The sequence below is a fragment of the Artibeus jamaicensis genome, unplaced genomic scaffold, assembly GCF_021234435.1.
Source record: "Artibeus jamaicensis isolate MK-2021 breed Jamaican fruit bat unplaced genomic scaffold, CSHL_Jam_final contig_391, whole genome shotgun sequence".
Lineage (NCBI taxonomy): Eukaryota > Metazoa > Chordata > Mammalia > Chiroptera > Phyllostomidae > Artibeus > Artibeus jamaicensis.
Genome location: NW_026521814.1, coordinates 720211 through 737530, shown reverse-complemented (window position 1 = coordinate 737530; position 17320 = coordinate 720211). Strand labels below are relative to the sequence as shown.

The 17320-nt window shown below is 35.3% G+C and overlaps 1 protein-coding gene across 2 annotated transcripts in view; it reads right to left on the bottom strand.

Moving 5' to 3' along the window:
- Window positions 1-17320, bottom strand: part of PSMD14 (proteasome 26S subunit, non-ATPase 14) — a 94122-nt gene that overhangs the window by 41106 nt on the left and 35696 nt on the right. For both annotated transcript variants that reach the window (XM_037140409.2, XM_053665142.1), the window contains exons 3-4: window positions 2142-2213; window positions 1798-1917 (exon numbers count right to left, since the gene is read on the bottom strand). In XM_037140409.2, the coding sequence (XP_036996304.2) occupies window positions 1798-1917; window positions 2142-2213 (192 nt within the window). The remainder of the gene's footprint in view (window positions 1-1797; window positions 1918-2141; window positions 2214-17320) is intronic.

The window sequence follows — 17320 nt, the reverse complement described above, 5'->3', positions numbered from 1 at the left end:
AGCAACACGAACACTATTTTGAATCCTAGTTGAGAGTGCACACTCAAGAACAGGGGTATGCAATCTGCAGCCAACAGGCTAAGAAAGGTTTATTTATATATTTTTATTTTTAAAAGATTGTTAAAAAAAAAAAAAAGAATATGAGACAGACATATGTCCTTACAGAAAAACTTTGCTAACTCTTTGGCCAGAATATAAACTTTAAAATTCTACATAAAACCCTGGATGGTGTGGCTCACTGGACTGAGTACAGGTCTGCAAATTGGGGGGTCACCAGTTCGTCACAGGTTCAATTCCCAGTCAGGGCACATGGCTGGGTTGCGGGCCAGGTCCCCAGTAGGGGGCATGTGGGAGTTAGCCACACATGATGTCTCTCTTCCCCTCTTTCTTCCTCCCTTCCCGTCTCTAACAATAAATAAATAAAATCTTTAAAAATAAAAATAAATAAAATTCTATAATTTTATATTGTCAAATAAGCTTTCACACAGAAATAATATTAAAGCTTAAGATCCCTCTATTATAATGAGTAAGTATATAACAATGACATGTAACAGAAATTAGCAGTTAACTTTGTGTTTTATATATTCTGACATGAAAAGATAGATACAAACAATAATCTAAGATTCAAATCTAAATCTTTAGTTAATATGCAGTACATTTCTTTATGTCCAATGTACAAAATAAATATAATGGATATTCAGGACAAAATTAGCAGATCCAAATCAATAAACTGGACTATTTAAAGAAAAAAATGCATATTTTCTATATTTTGCATTATTTACAAGTAAACCACATTCTATAGCTACTACTTCATTTAAATGCTTATTATACATATACATACATATACTGCATCACTTAAAAACAAAATTTATTTTTCTCTAGCATCTACTTATCAAAACAAAGAGCCTCAAACAGAACAGTTTTATAAAAAAAATTTCTTTAACCCAGCTATTTTATAAGATCCAGTAAGAGAAAGATTGCATATTAGAGGAAAAAAATCCATCATAAAGATATACATACATATTATATTGTTTCTAGGCAAGCAAACAGATGAGAAGTATTATGTATGTTGTTTTTTTGGAAGGTAGGTAGAATGGGCACTGTTTTTTGGCCATTTTAATCAAAATACACACCTATCTACACAAGTCCAATGCGTTAAACAAACAAAAAAACAAACAAACAAAATCACTGTTCCAGAAAGAACAATAATTCTAAACAGGTAGAGTAGATGACTTTCGAAATCTGTATGAGTATGTTTTCTCTATAAACAAATTGCCACACCTGGACAAAAACGCTGATGCCATAGTGTTTTATTTCTTTTCTTTTCAACTTACATTTTGAATAGAAGCTTAATTAGGAGCCATGTATCACCATATATAGGACATTTAAAAAAGGGGCCATATTTCAAAACAATGGAGACAAAACATGGGAATTATATAATGTATGTAAACTAAAACCTAATTAAGAGACTAAAATCTTTTGGACTTGAAGTGTTCAAACTAATCAAACTAATATCCTCCTATTTTAGAGTAACTGACTCTATAAACCAAGTATGCTATGCTAATTTAAGCTGAAGTTATGAGTAAAGGGATTTAATGTTAGCATTATTTAGTTTGTGGACCTACAAGGAATGATGGACTCTAATTCAATACAATCTAGAATTTCTATCATTAATCTTATGACGAATTTTTCCTGTCAGAAATAGAAAATATAATATAATGAAAGTTATTTTGCAAAGAAAAAGAAAGGAGAAAAGAAACACATTTACTTGCAGCAGGCAACCATAAAAGTACTCACTGTTCCTGACTGTGGCATAGCAAACACATCAATCACTCTGACGGTGTAATCGTCAACAAATTCTCCCAGCATCAGGCCCATAACTTCCATTGGAACTCCAGCACGACCATGTTTTAACATCTGTTAAGAAGATGATATAGGGACACAAAGCTTTGAGATCTTTGTCTTTTTTTTTGTAATTAAGAACCTAATTTAGTTTGAGTGGAAATAAAATACTCTATAATTGATGTAGCTAAAACAGTAGCTTATATCTGAGAGGATTCAAGTGACGAATATGCCAAAGTAGAAGATATAGTAAAAGCAACAAAGCTCTCTTAAAGCAAATTACTCCATCCAATACTTACTTTTAACAGTGCCAGGGAAGAAATATAGACTTGTTCTGCTGTGTCCACTGCAGGAGCATCTGTAGGTGGCCCCTATAAACAAGCACATCAGTTATTCTAAACGCACAGCGTTTATGAGTTTCAAATTAAAGTTACATATTACATAAACTTTATTGCTTTACAAGTTTTGGGAAAATATGTCAAGTATCCCTTTATTCAGGTGCAACACAAATAGAACAAATTTGGCATATCAAATCTGTAGGAAACAGCTCGAACTTGATACTAAGGCAAGTGCCCAATGGACATAAACTTAAATGTTTCAGCAATGTTAATAGGCAATACCTCCAGTCTGAAATAACTATAATGCATCAATTAGCCATGTTTCTTACTGCAATGTGAACATAAGGTGCTGTAAGACTAGCATGATTAACTGAAGGATCAATAAAAACAGCAAATTCTCTGAGCTTGATTTTCGCTAAAGACAGCAGGTAGATTAGGGCTATGGGATCTCTTTGCAAACAGTAGGTGCAGTGTGGGGGAGGGGGACAGAAGACTTAATCCACATGTGAAAGAGCTGTGAACAACATGCTCTACTTCACCTGAAGGAACTGTTCACCCCTATACACCAACAAATTTTATACAATAAACCACAGGTATGAACGAACTGGTACTGGTGTAGCTAACACGAAAATACTTCCAAATCCTCACCACTACCTTCAAAACAAACGTTACTCTTAATCTTATTACAGGTTAAGAAAGACACTATGTTTCTCCCTAAGGATTCTATCTTCATCAAAAGCAAAAAACCTCTTTTACTATAACAGTCTGTGGCACAAAGTAATTTACATATATCCTTAACTCTCAAGATGACTACAATCATAAATGTACTTCTGCCCCAACCAAAGAAAACTTTTTCTTTCTCTCTTCATACTGAGCAGTCTAGGAAATTAAAATGAGATGTGACTTATAACTGCTAGGTCCAGTTATAAATTATATAACAAACATGTTAGCTCCCCAAATTATGCCAATATTCTGTCTTGCTCTTATAGGTTTACTCACTAAAATTAAACAACTGCTTTATTCATTACATTTCACACTTAATAGGTCTATGTGTACTCTGTGATTCTTTTTGTCCATTTATTTGCTAAATATGTGATTTTTTTGTTTTGTTTAAACTCATTAATAGTTACTGAGTTTAATAAGTATTAATAAGCATAAAAGATTCTATAATAAGTTTTCTCTAAAAACAAAAACCATATGAAAATTACTTCATGTACAAAGTGGTAAGAAAAATCAAATCCCTTACATTTTATTTTTAATAATAAATGCCAGGTAATAACTTAAAAACTGATGAAATTCTTCATCTATTGTCACCTAATATAGCTTTATCACTTGAGTTTCAAATAGATATGAGTGTCAGGAAAAAAACTCCAAGGTAAGCTAAAGTGCTATCATGCCATCACGTAAAACAGGAAAATTTTATTGATATAATTTTATTCATCTAAGAAAGTAAAGGAAATTTAAGGTAAGGACATTTAAGGCAGTGAACCGCGATAACAGGTTTGGGGGAAGTAATACTTTAAGATCAGTGAATACCAACTATATTCACAAATATTACTTCCTGGATCCAGAGCAACTTAAAAAATGCATATGGAGGAAGGATTTAAACTGTTATCTATACTACAGTTATTAATATAGGCTGCATCAACTTGACAGGAAACATTTTTAACAGAAGAAAGGAACAGAGAAATAAAATATCATACCATCACCAAACTGTATTACTGACAAAGTCCAGAAACTATTTCTGCCATCCACGAAAGATGAAAAACACTGTTTTGTTCAACACTGTATGTAAACAGTACTTAGCAAAGTGCCTGGCACACAATAAGAGAACTCAGTAAGTACTGGTTGAAAAAAAAAATCAATGAATAAATTGAGATACAATTTAAATGGAACAGAAATAAAAAATACCAAGCAGTTACCCTGTGAGAGAAAACAAGCCATGTGCAAGGAGACAGGAAGACCCATAGCTGCTCTCCCTTTTCTTCTGACTCATAAACATACAGCTGTTTGTATGTTTCTTTACCATGCAGCTGTTTCTTTACTGTATGGGTGCTGTTTTTAGAGATAGCAGCAAGTGATATTTTCTGTTGTCCCTTTTACTCCATCACTACTTTTTTTCTTGATCTAGTTAAATTAAATTTCCCAGAAAAGAACTTGGCAAGAAATAGCAGTGAGAGTAGGGCTGGGGACTTCTGGCCAAGATGGAAGTGTAGGTGCATCCACTTTGCCTCCTCACACAACCAAAAGGACAACAACTTTTAAAACAAAAAATAACCAGAACTGCCAGAAAACTGAACTGTATGGAAGTCTAACAACCAAGGAGTTAAAGAAGAAACATTCATCCAGACCAGTAGGAGGGGTGGAGATGGACAGCTGAGGCAGAGAGGACACATGGCAACATGGTGGCTGGAGGACCGAGGGGACAAGGTGGTAGCTGGCAGACCAGGCAGTCCCACATTTACATGCAGATAAACCAGGAGAAACTGACTTGCTTAGAAACGAGACCCATTAACCCAGGGTTCCAATGCAGGAAAATAAAGACTACAAAAACTTGTAGGGTTTGAGGTTGCAAGAGAAACTCCCAGCTTCATAGAAGAGTTCATTGGAGAGACCCATGGGGTCCCAAAATGTACACAAGCCCGCCCACCTGGGAATCAGCAGCAGAAAGGCACAATTTGCTTGCGGGTACCAGAGTGACTGAAAGCCTACCGAGAACTGAGAAAGCAGCATTGTTCCCTCCCAGACCCCTCCCCTAATAACAGCACCATAATGCAGTGACATGGGTTGCCCTGCCCTGGTGAACACCTAAGGCTCCACCACCCTTATTATGTAACAAGCATGCTGAGACCAAAAAAGCAAACAAACAAACAACAACAAAAAAGGGCCCAAATGAAAGAACAGATCAAAGCTCCAGAAAAAAAAAAAATACAACTAAGCAATGAAGAGAGAATCAAGCTATTAGATGCAGAGTTCAAAACACTGGTAATCAGGATGTTCACAGAAAGGATTGAGTATGACCACAAAGTAGAGGAAAAAGTGAAGGCTATGAAAAATGAAATAAAGGAAAATGTACAAGGAACCAACAGTGACAGGAAGAAAACCCGAATCAAACCAACAATTTGGAGCAGAAGGAAGAAATAAATATTCAACCAGAACAGAATGAAAAAACGAGAATTAAAACACACACGCACGCACGCGCACGGCTTAGGAACCTCCAGGACAAATTTAAATGTTTCAACATCCAAATCATATGGGTACCTGAAGGAGAAGAGGAAGAACAAGAAATCGAACACATATTTGAAAATATAATGGAGAACTTCCCTAATATGGCAAAGGAAACAGACTTCTAGGAAGTGCAGGAAGCTCAGAGTCCCAAAGAAGCTGGATCCAAGGAAGCACTCACCAAGGAACATTATAATTACATTACCTAAGTGAAAGATAAGTAGAGAATCTTAAAAGCAGCAAGAGAAAAACAGACAGTTACCTACAAAGGAGTTCCCATAAGACTATCAGCTGATTTCTCCAAAAAAACCTTGCAGGCAAAAAGGGGCTGGAAAGAAGTATTCAAAGTCATGAAATGTAAGGACCTACATCTAAGATTACTGTATCTAGCAAACCTATCGTTAGAATGGAAGAACAGAAAAAGTATTTCCCAGGTAAGGTCAAGTTAAAGGAATTCATCATCACCAAACTCTTATTATATGAAATGTTAAGGAACTTATTTAAGAAAAAGAAGATAAAAATGCAAACAATAAAATGACAACAAACTCACAACTATCAACAACTGAACCTAATAACCCAAAACAAACTAACCAAACAATTAGACCAGGAACAGATTCACAAAAATGGAGATCACATGGAGGGTTAGCGGGGAGAATGGAGGAAAAGGTACAGGGAATAAGAAGCACAAATTTTAGGTACAAAAATATAGTGGGGAGGTTAAGAATAGTACGGGAAATGGGGAAGCCAAAGACCTATATGTATGACCCATGGACATGAATATGCTTGTGGATGTCAAGAGTCTTATGAATGCACAACCTTTCTGACCCATTTTTGCACTCCTAGAAATTATGTAAGCAAATAAGCAGAAATATTTGCATGATAGTTCTTTTAACATAATGCAAATAAACCTAGAACAAAATAACAACCAATAATTACAAAATATTGCTGAAAGCTCCTTTTTCTGAGATCCCTGCTCTTTGTGGAGATCTTAATCAGCAATATCATCTTAAGTTAAAAGTATGCCAGCTTGCTACTCTACTATTTTAAACTCAGAATCTTGAAGGAATACTCTCCTAATTTAAAAAGAAAACTAAGACAATGGAGCATGGCTGCTAAGTACATTCATGTGGAGGAAGATTTTTCTCCCTCCTTGGAGGAAATGATAGCAACAGAGGTAAATTAGGAATTAATCCATAAGACAACCACAGAGAATTCCATGTTTACCAAAGTACAGTAATTTATAACACTTAAGGCTTCAGTCTTTTTTGGCCAGTTCTTGACTGTATGTAAGGGATTCCCCTTCAGAAATTTCTTCATTCTCAAAATCTGAGTTCTCAATGTGGGTAAGTGACCTAAAATCATGATACACAGTAAAGGTTCAAGGACTTGACGTAACTTGAAAAAGGTTCAAGATACAAAGGAGAAATCTTCAACTATATGAACAGTTATCCAAGTTCAGACTAACAGTTCACAAAGTGCGGTCCTTGAACCAGACACGACATCAGCATCATCTGCGAATTTGTTAGAAATACAATTGGCGGGGATTGAGGTGGAGGGATAGAGAGGAAAAAAAGAACTTCAGGACACGGACAAACTCTGGTGATTGTCGGAAGGGGCAGATGGGGGGAGTAGAATAGGGTGTAAAGGGTATAAATGGTGATGAAACAAAAAAAAATTGAATTAAAAAAAATGAGGACTTCTGGTCAAGATGGCTTGCCTCCTCACAGAACTGCATCAAAATTACAAGTGAACTATAGAAGAACCATCATTCAAAACTGTCTGAAACTGAGCTGAATAGAAGTCTGACAACCACAGAATTAAAGAGGAAACCACAAGGACAGTGGTAAGAGGGTAGAGACACAGAACAAGCTGGTCCCACACCCACATTTGGCAGATAAAAATTTGGAAGGATATCTCAGGAGCAAGTGATCTTAGCTCCACACCAGGCCCCCCAGCCCAGGGGGTTCCAGGGCCAGGAAGGTAACTGTCCATAACTTTTGGCTGTAAAAACTAACCAGAATTGAGGCTGTGGAAGACAGAAACTGCTGAAATGCCAGACTGTCTCTTAAAAAGCCCCTGTGCAGACTTAATCAAACTAACTCCCTCTGAGCTCCAGCGCTGGGACAGCAGAATGAAAGGCATCGGACACAAATAGGGAGGAAATGAATTGTCTGGCATCAGGAAGAGAGCTAGGGGGTCAGCTTTATTCCAAACAGAAGTGCTGGCAGAGGCCACGGTTACTTTTGAGTCCTCTCCCCACAGAGTCAACTGATGGGTGCCATATCTGAAACTCTACCAACCTGGCTCACACTACATGACCCACGCCAGTGATTCCCTGAAGCCCTATACCACTCAACTTTCAGGTCCACCCAAGCTGTTTCCAGTGGCTTTTCCATATGAATGGCTTGTCTTGGACCATGGTCCCCTTTTTCCTAAATTCTCTCAAAGAAGCAGCATCTGGCTTCAGAGAGCCCCACACCTATTGCTAAGTTGACCCAGGCATGGCAGTAGCCAGCCTTGGTTCACAGCATGGCTTCACCTGGGCATTGCCAAGCCTAGCACAAGTAGCAGCCACCTTCAGATCGCTTTATAGCTAATGCTGTGTGACCCAGACAGAACACAGGCAATGGCTGACCTTGGACATATGAACAGCAATCAAGGCTCAACTATAAGAGGAGGTCATGCACATTAAGTACCTGGCTTGGGTAACAGGGGGCTATACCACTTGACCCTTCAGGACACCTACTACATTAAACTACTCTATAAAGCCTGGGTTACTTAGTAGCTCTACCTGATACATAAAAACAAATACAAGAAAGATGTAAAAAGGAAGAGACAGAGAAACATGGTCCAAATGAAAGACCAGACCAAAACTCCAGAAAAAGAACTAGACAAAATGAAGAAAAGCAATATATCAGATGCAGAGTTCAAAACACTGGTTATAAGGATGCTCAAGGAACTTAGTACCTAAATAGCATAAAAAAAAGATAGTCAGAAATGAAGGATACACTAATTGAAATAAAGAACAATTTACAGGAAATCAACATTAAAGTAGATGAAACTGAGAATCAAATCAGCAATTTGGAACATAAGGAAGCAAAAAAAAAAAAAAAATCAATCAGATCAGCATGAAGAAAACAGAATCCAAAAAAATGAGGATAGGGTAAGGGGCTTCTGTGACAACTTCAAGCAGACAAACATTTGCATCACAGGGGTGCTGGAAGGAGATGAGAAAGAGTAAGAAAGTGTAAACCTATTTTAAAAAATGAAAGAAAACTTCCCTAATTTGGTGAAAGAAATAGACATACATGCCCAGGAAGCACACAGCTGCAAACCAGATGAACCCAAAGAGGCCCACTCCTAGACACATTACAATGAAAATACCAAATGTTAAAGAGAGAATCTTGAAAGCAGCAAGAGAAAAGCAGTTAGTTACCTACAAGGGAGCTCCCGTAAGAACGTCAGCTGGTTTCTCAAAAAAGACTTTGCAAGCTAGAAGGGATTGGCAAAAAGTATTCAAAATGATGAAAAGCAAGGGCCTACAACCAAGATTACTCTATCCAGGAAAGCTATCATTTAGAACCAAAGGGCAGATAACGAGCTTCCCAGACAAGAAAAAGCTAAAGAAGTTCATCACCAAACCAGTATTATATGAAATGTTAATAGGTCTTCTTTAAGAAAAAAAATATGAATAAAATGGATACACATATCTATCAACAACTGAATCTCAAAACCAAAGTAAACAAGCAGAACAGAAACAGAATCATACATACAGAGAATGTTTTGATGGCCACTGGACTGGGAGCAGAGGTTGGTTAGGTGAATGGGTAAAAAAAGCAAAGGAATGAAGAAGTAAAATTGCTAGTTGCAGAATAGTCACTGGGCTGTAAAGTACAGCACAAGGAACATAGTCATCAAAGAATATATATGCAGGACCCATGGGCACAGACAATGGTGGGACAAAGGGAGAAAATTTGGGACAATTGTTAATAGTATAGAGAATAAAATATTTTTAAAAAGCAAAAAATATAGTATTCACAGTAATTCTTAAAACAGTTGAAAACAAAACAAAACAAAACAAAAAAGAAATGCACCATCTTACTGAATCAGAAATTTTGGCAGCAAAGCCCACAAATCTGGATTTTCAAAAAGCACTGTAGGTGATTCTAATGCTGGCTAAACTGGAGACCACTAATTTAGACTACATAGCCTGTAGGACTATGGCTAATGGAGTAAATTGGAGTTCAATATAAAAAGAACCTTATATTGATCCAAGCTGTCTAAAGAAGAGTTGAAGTTAATGAGCTTCTTGTAATTGGTTGATACTGAAACATAAGTGTTCAAATTTATGAAATGTTATAGAAACAGCTCAAACAATAAATAGCAAATTAAGGCAGATGATTGTTTTTAGGTTCCCTCCTAATTTACCAATCATCATATTGTCTCCCAAAGGACACATCTCAAATCCATCATCTTCAAACATGAAACTTACCATGTTTCTCTACAAACTAACTTACCCAACTTACAATTCTAATTACCTTGAGTCTCAAACTAGAAACCTATGCATTTTTTGTTTCCTTTAGTCCTTATGTTGAATATATCATCAAGTTTTATCAGTGTGACAGAGATTTCATACTGATTTACCAGAGATTTCAAAAACTATTCATTATATAAGAAAGTTTCAAGAAAATACCATCCAAAGAATTCACTCCTAGTCAAGTAAGTTCAAAATATACTGCATATGTACTCTACCTCCCAAATACAGGGTCCAACACAAATAACACCCCTTTTTATCATAATTTTTTACACAATCATAAACATATAAAATTCTGTAACATAAAAATATCATACTCAAGGACACCACATGACATTTTAGGTGAAATGTTCAAATTAAAACTATAAATTATTACCCCCATATTATCATCCTCCAAACCACACTCAAGTAGGCAGTTAGTTCTGCTGGACCCTGTATATGGTCTATATTAGAATATTAAAGGCTTTAAGAAAAATTCTGAAATAGAAAAAAATGTTTATCTTTGTTTAACCTGAAGTTTTGCAAATCATTCTATGGGCCACATGGTGTTCTCAGAGAAAATCTGGAATTACTTTTGCAGATCCTGAAAAATTTATCATTTTTCAAATATGAAGGCAGAGATCAATCCCGGGCTCCAAAGAATACTTAAGTGTTTACAATGTGCCTAGCACTTTAGCTGTATGGCTAAATGAAGGTTTCAAGAAGTTGATGATGTAGTCAGAAAGGCAGACAAAAACATATATTGGCATAAATCATCAGGACTAAAATGCAACCGACTTCTAGCAACATGCTCTTTCCACTACAGCATACCACCCCATTTTCAGATGCCCAAATCTACTTTTATTCTAAAAGCTTAATACCTTTCCTTTCTTTACAATTTTAGAATCCTCTGCCACCTGGAACCATTTCCTATTAAAGAAAATGGAAATAAGACTTGGGACATTGTTCCTACCCAAAAGCAGTTAGTATACTCACTGAGAACAGAGAACACTTAAAGAGCCTCCTTATATTTTCTGAAATCTAGATGGGTATATTGGACTTTGCAGAGTAAAACACACTACTGTGTTTATTTATAAGATACTACATACCCTACTATGAAAATAAAAATATGCCTTTTTATTAAAATATATTACAGAAAATTTAAGTCACACAAATCATGTGGGGCAGTTTTTTTTAAATCACATGTAATGACAAATTCTAAATGTCCCAAGACAGAATGAAAAAAAAAATCTGGAGAATTTGAATTACTTGAATCATTTTTCATTTACTGAGAATTTATGCTTAATAGCCTATGTTTAAATGCTGGGTAAACTAAGGTGAAAACTGTACAATATAAATCAAATGAAAACCTAGTCCCAAATATTTTTAAATTTTAAAAATTGGCTGAGGCTATTACTATTACAAAAAATAAGAGAAAATGTTTTCTTCCTGGTGCTTAATCAACAGTATAGCTCTAAAATTATCAGTTTATATGTGTGTGAACTGTTCAAGTTAACTCTGCTGACCTTATAACAATTATTTTACCACCATAATAAACAAGTACACAAAATCATTTTTTGGAGATTGAACATGATATAACAAACTTCAAGGTCTTTTAATAAGACCTGTAAGAATAACTGAAGGCACTGATATAACTAAAATGGCATTAAGCAAATGAAAAAATAAAACTAAAGAAAAATGGTCTGTATTCCACACAATGCCACTATAAAATAGAAACACACACATCACTGACAACAAATAAATAAAATAAACCTCTGAATGTCCTGCAACTTTTTAGTCTAGTGCTACAGAAACTTAAGTATTAAAAAATATATAGCAAAAGTAACTATTTTAATTTCTATAGGCAACTTTGAAATCACTTCCATAAGTCTGACTCTTTAAAAGAAGTCTGTATTAAAAGGGGAGAAACTCCATTCCTGTCAACTGACTAAGATTCTAAGTCAGCTATCTAACAGAACCAAACTGGGGGATAAATAGGTGAGCCATAGGCACAAGGAGTGACACCAACCTTTATAAATACATGAAAACCTACACAACCAGTGAGATATAACACATATACTGGACTCCAAAGAAGCATCAAACTTATCTCTGTACAATGAGTTTGGATGTGCCACATTTAGTAAAACATAAATTATTATTCAGGTCCACAAATTTTAAGTGTGGTTAAATTAAATGAGACATGGGATGGTTTCCCCAAACCCCTACCCCTATTTAGAAGGTTAAAATCTGATCCAGCATAAAAGGGTGTGACTTCTACCTGGGTAGCCCTTGTTGACTAAGTGTTAAAAAAAAAGAAAAGGCATTTGCCATTATAACAGGATAAAAACTAATGCCTCAAAGTGTTACCTACTTAGGCCTTTTAACAAATTTGTTAACACTATTAGTTATATTACTCCACCTTTCTCTTAGTGTGAACTGGTATCAATTACTTAGCCAATTTTATTATGTTATTAAAGTACCCGATTAAACATGAACCAAAGTGTCAGTTGAAAGAAATGTAAAATAAAGGATATCACTGAACTTCAACAACTCCAAAAATAACTGAAATTATAAAGTTATCTTGAGAAATGGCATCAAACATTTCAACATTTATTTTAAAAATTATTGTAGGAGTAAATATTACATAGGAATTACATTTATACTTATATTTGGCATGGCATTATAGAATTATGTTTAAAGGTCTATTGAAATACGTATTTTTCAACAGATAATAAATTTTATAAACAAGTAAAGGTGACTACTTTAAAAAACAAAACTTATGATATACTGAATAGTTAACAGAAAATAAGTCTTAATTTATGATATCCAATATAACACTCAACAAATTGTCAAAAATTTAAAATTTTAATGCAACTAGCACCTTTAGTTTCCTCAATTAAAAAAAAACCTAAAAAACCACCCACACAAAATAAGCAAATTCAAACACATACAAATAACTACCACTCTATTGTTTATCTCTTACTCAGAAAGGTAAGAAACAACCTTTTAATACTTTAATTTTGTGAGTATTAAACAACCAGTGTGAAAAACAAGCTGCATGTAAACTATTTCTACTGCCTGAGCTTCAATGACTAGCTGAGGCAACCTGTTATAGGAGGTGTTAATTGGCAATAGGAGTACAAGTCAGAAGCATGTTCCCTATAGTCCTAACCCAGCAAGGCTAGGTCATTAAAGTGGAAATGAATTCTTTCATGTCGACTTAACCCTTTCAATGCATGATTTTAGCTGTTTCCTCTCAATTAATTTTAAAAACTTGTTACTTTTTAGAGTTAAAAAAAAGTTCCAAAAAAGGGGTCCTTTGGCTGACAGTTCCAATGACTATTATTCAGAAGAAAAGAACAGAACAAGTTAATTGCAATATATTTTTGTAATTCTCCTCTCTGAAAAACATATAAACAAACTGTATTTGCTTATTTTAACACTGAAGATATAGAATTTAGTGTTTAGAAATAGCTCAGAATCATTTAACCACATACAGTTTTGGTTTATATTTCTGTTTAAGGACCCAACCATCCCATGATAACTTAATCACTTTAATCTTCTAATAGAGCAGTAGTAATTTTTTTATTCCCATGTTTGTATAAAAATCCCCAATATAAAAATGTTTTGATACATATTTATTAAACACCTTTCTAATCATGTTTCATTATTCTGGTAAGGTGCATAGTCGCAAGCATAGCCTGATAACTGGTAACCAAAAAGCCAAAAATTCCTTTTATGGCATGATCTCAGAGGCTTCCAGATGGCACATTAATTCTTAAAAAAAAAAAAAAAAAGACAAAAAGGAAAAAAATAAGAATGGAAATGTCAAAATAATGATGTATTGCTTTAAAATGCTATATTTATAAATGCTAATATCCCCATATTTTTAAACATTATAGACATTTAACATAAAATTCAATTGTATAAATAATATTCTAAATAGTGTGATTTATAAATCAACATACATATGCTGCATATTTCATCTCTGAGTAATCTTGGAAATACTTCTTAATAAAAATAATATCAGACTAAGAACCAAACATTAAAAAACCTGTAATACCTAACACTGTGTAGCCTGTGATAAATCAATTAAATTACCAACATGACAATGGAAACATATTTTCACCCACTGCTGTAATACAGTTGGGCTCTTGAGTAAATATAACCAATGATATACTATTATAAATTTGACCAGGAAAGGCTTAGATAATAATGGGCAATATAATGATTTGAGGATACAAAAAAACCCCCAAGAATTATAATATATTTCTACATTTCATTCTATATGCCTTTTCCTACCCCACCCATCTCCTTCTTTCAAGTCTTTAAATTATTTGACAAACTCAGTTCTTGTTTCAATGAAAACTTTCTTTCCCTAGACCTACTGAGCTCCTTCAATACAGCAAACCTAAGTGGCTGCTGTGAAGCCAATATTTTAAGAATATAAACATTTTAGTGGGGAACAGGCAGTGGGGTGAGCAATGTAATAGCAGCAGCAAAGGAAAAAGAAAGATGGCAACACTACCTGGTTATTGAGACAACTGATCAAAGTGACATAAGGGCGATGGTCTAATGCACAATGGCCAATTATGACATTTCTTTTTCTTTCTCTTTAAGACCACCTTGGATATTCACTTTGAAAGAATGTTCACCTACTTAAAAATGTGTTTGTGAAATATGCCATAAGGACCAACCACTTCAGACATCCCTGAAATCTTTCTCCCCATATAGGGACTGTCTCCCCTAATGGGTGATTTTCATTCTGCCCCACAGAAATGAGGGAGGAGCAAGCACAACATCTGGCTATCTTTGCCATATATAAAGCATCATTTTCAAGGATTGGTTAATTAAACTTCAGAAACTGTACAATAACTACAAGAGTTTAGGAGTGGCTAAAACACACTATCTTTTATAACTGAATATAGGGTCCCAGAACAAAGCAGAACTTGAATGTCCTACAACAGAACACTAATATATCAGATCTGTTCCGTAACAGGCCCTATAGCTAGCTTTGGCTTTAAACTTCTTATAGTCCTGGGTGGCCCCTTCTTCTTTTACACTATTCAACTACCATAACATTTATTTATGCATTTAAATCACTAAACACATAAAATATAGTCAGCCACAAATTAATTGGTTATTCTGGGAAGCATACATCATTCATTAATTAATTAGCCCACCATCTAATTATGCTATGCAAAACCAAGTATAGAATGTTAACACACACACACACACACACACACACACACACACACACACACACACAGAATGAATGTTTTTATTTATTCACTCAACAACCACAGACTCGAGAGTCCACTTGCCATTGTACTGGCTATATGAGAGTAGACTAAGTGCAAACATAGAGACATGTACAGGGCATAGAAGTCAGAACAATTTACTTGATAAAATCTTCCATTATGCTAAGGATTGAAGATTACATAGAGTATTTCCAAGCCAAAAAAAAAGGGGGAGTGATGGGTAGAGACATTCCAAGAAAAAAAATGACACATAATGCACAGAGACATAAAACAGCAATCATCCTGCACATAACCATTCAAAGCTTTTTAAATAATAAAATGGGTTGACTAAACCATGGATTCTTAAAAAGTCAAACATGAGTTAATATTCTTCAATTTCAATGGGTGTTTTTCTGAGGATATAACTAAAAAAAAAGTCATCTTTAAAAGAAATGCATTTTCTTATTCACTTTTGCCTTTATGAAAAATATTCAGCACTTTAGAATATAAATCTTTGAAGTTCTCTGACATGCTTTAAAAAATACAGTTACAAGACAATAAAGGAGATGATGTGTGTTTTCCCATACAAAATGTTATATTCAAGTCTGATGTAATGCCTCTATGGTTTACAGAATTTGTACAAATACTGTATCTGACTCACAGTCAGAGGCCAGGGGCTATATCTCTTTAACATAGAGTTCTCAGAACAAAAATATTCTTTCAACACATAATATAAAAACCTGATTAACTGACATCCAAGTAATGGGTACCACTGGAAGAGAAGACAATTCAAAGCTGGGATTACCTAGATTACTAATCAAAGGAGCTGAAGGTTAAGTGCATGGTACTGTGTTCAGCTGTCAGAGCCCCCAAAGAGCCATAAACCCAGGCCCCAGGGGTATTAACAAACAATACTAATAATTTTGCCAGTTTAGATGTACCTTGCTTTTTATCTTTCAAGTGTATTATATTTGCATCTTGCTTTATATTTTTCAAATATGTGATTTATCAAACCCAATAAAAGAAGACCAAGGGACAATACAGAAGAAAAAGAACACCATGCAGAGGACAGGGTATCCAAAAAACGAAGGTGGGGGGGCGAGTGAATATGGGCACGGCTCAGAGAAAGAAAGAAAAAGACTTGGGAAAGTTCTGTGTGCCACACACAATGACATGCACGATGAATTAGATGTGGTTCTAGTCCTTAAAATGTAGAAGACAGATAATGCAAGTAAATAGAAAAATGAACACACAACGTCTGTCCAAAAAGTATCCAGCCACATTTACTGAAGAAAAGACAAGAAACATTGCACACAGGACAATGACACTTCAGTCCCTTTCAAAGTAGGTACCTTGGGACCTCACAGTTCTCCCAATTGCAGCACAATGTTCCTTCTACTCTTGTAGCAGAAAAACTGTAGAACACGTTTCATGCCAAGATCTCACATCAAAATCTTTGACAGTAGTTTTTGGAATCTCCAGATCAGCTTCCAGTTCTCATACAGTCAGGCACTAATCTTTGATTGCAGCCTGTACATTTCCAACATTCTCAGGTGTTTTGCTCGTTTTAGGCCTTCCAGAACATGGATCACTTTCAACAGATTCTCGACCATCTTTGAAGCATTTGTGCAATACTCTTTGTGTTGCATTCACTGCATCATCCCCTGAAAGCCTCCTGAATCATATGAATAATTTCCATGGAGGAATGTTCAAGCTTAATGCAAAATGTTTTTTAAAGATTTTATTTATATATTTTTAAACAGAGGGGAAGGGAGGGAAGAGAGAGAGAAACATCAATGTGTGGTTGGCTCTCATGTGCCCCCAATGGGGACCTGGCCCGCAACTGACTAGGCATGTGCCCCAACTAGGAATTGAACCAGTGACCCTTTGGTTTGCAGGCTGCCACTCAAGCCATTGAGCCACATCAGCTAGGGTAACTTAATGTAAAATTTTATGCAAATTCGATTCTCTACTTGCTCATTTTGAATGTGACAGCCACACAGTTCACTTGCTCAGTCAATGGCATTTACCATCCCCAGTGACTAGTACAGTGAAGTCATCATTGTGCATGTGCATTTCAGTCCAGTCTCCTTGGCTGCCAGGTTACATTTTATTTCACGCAAAACATTCTAATTATATTAACAATGGCTGGGCTTTTTCTG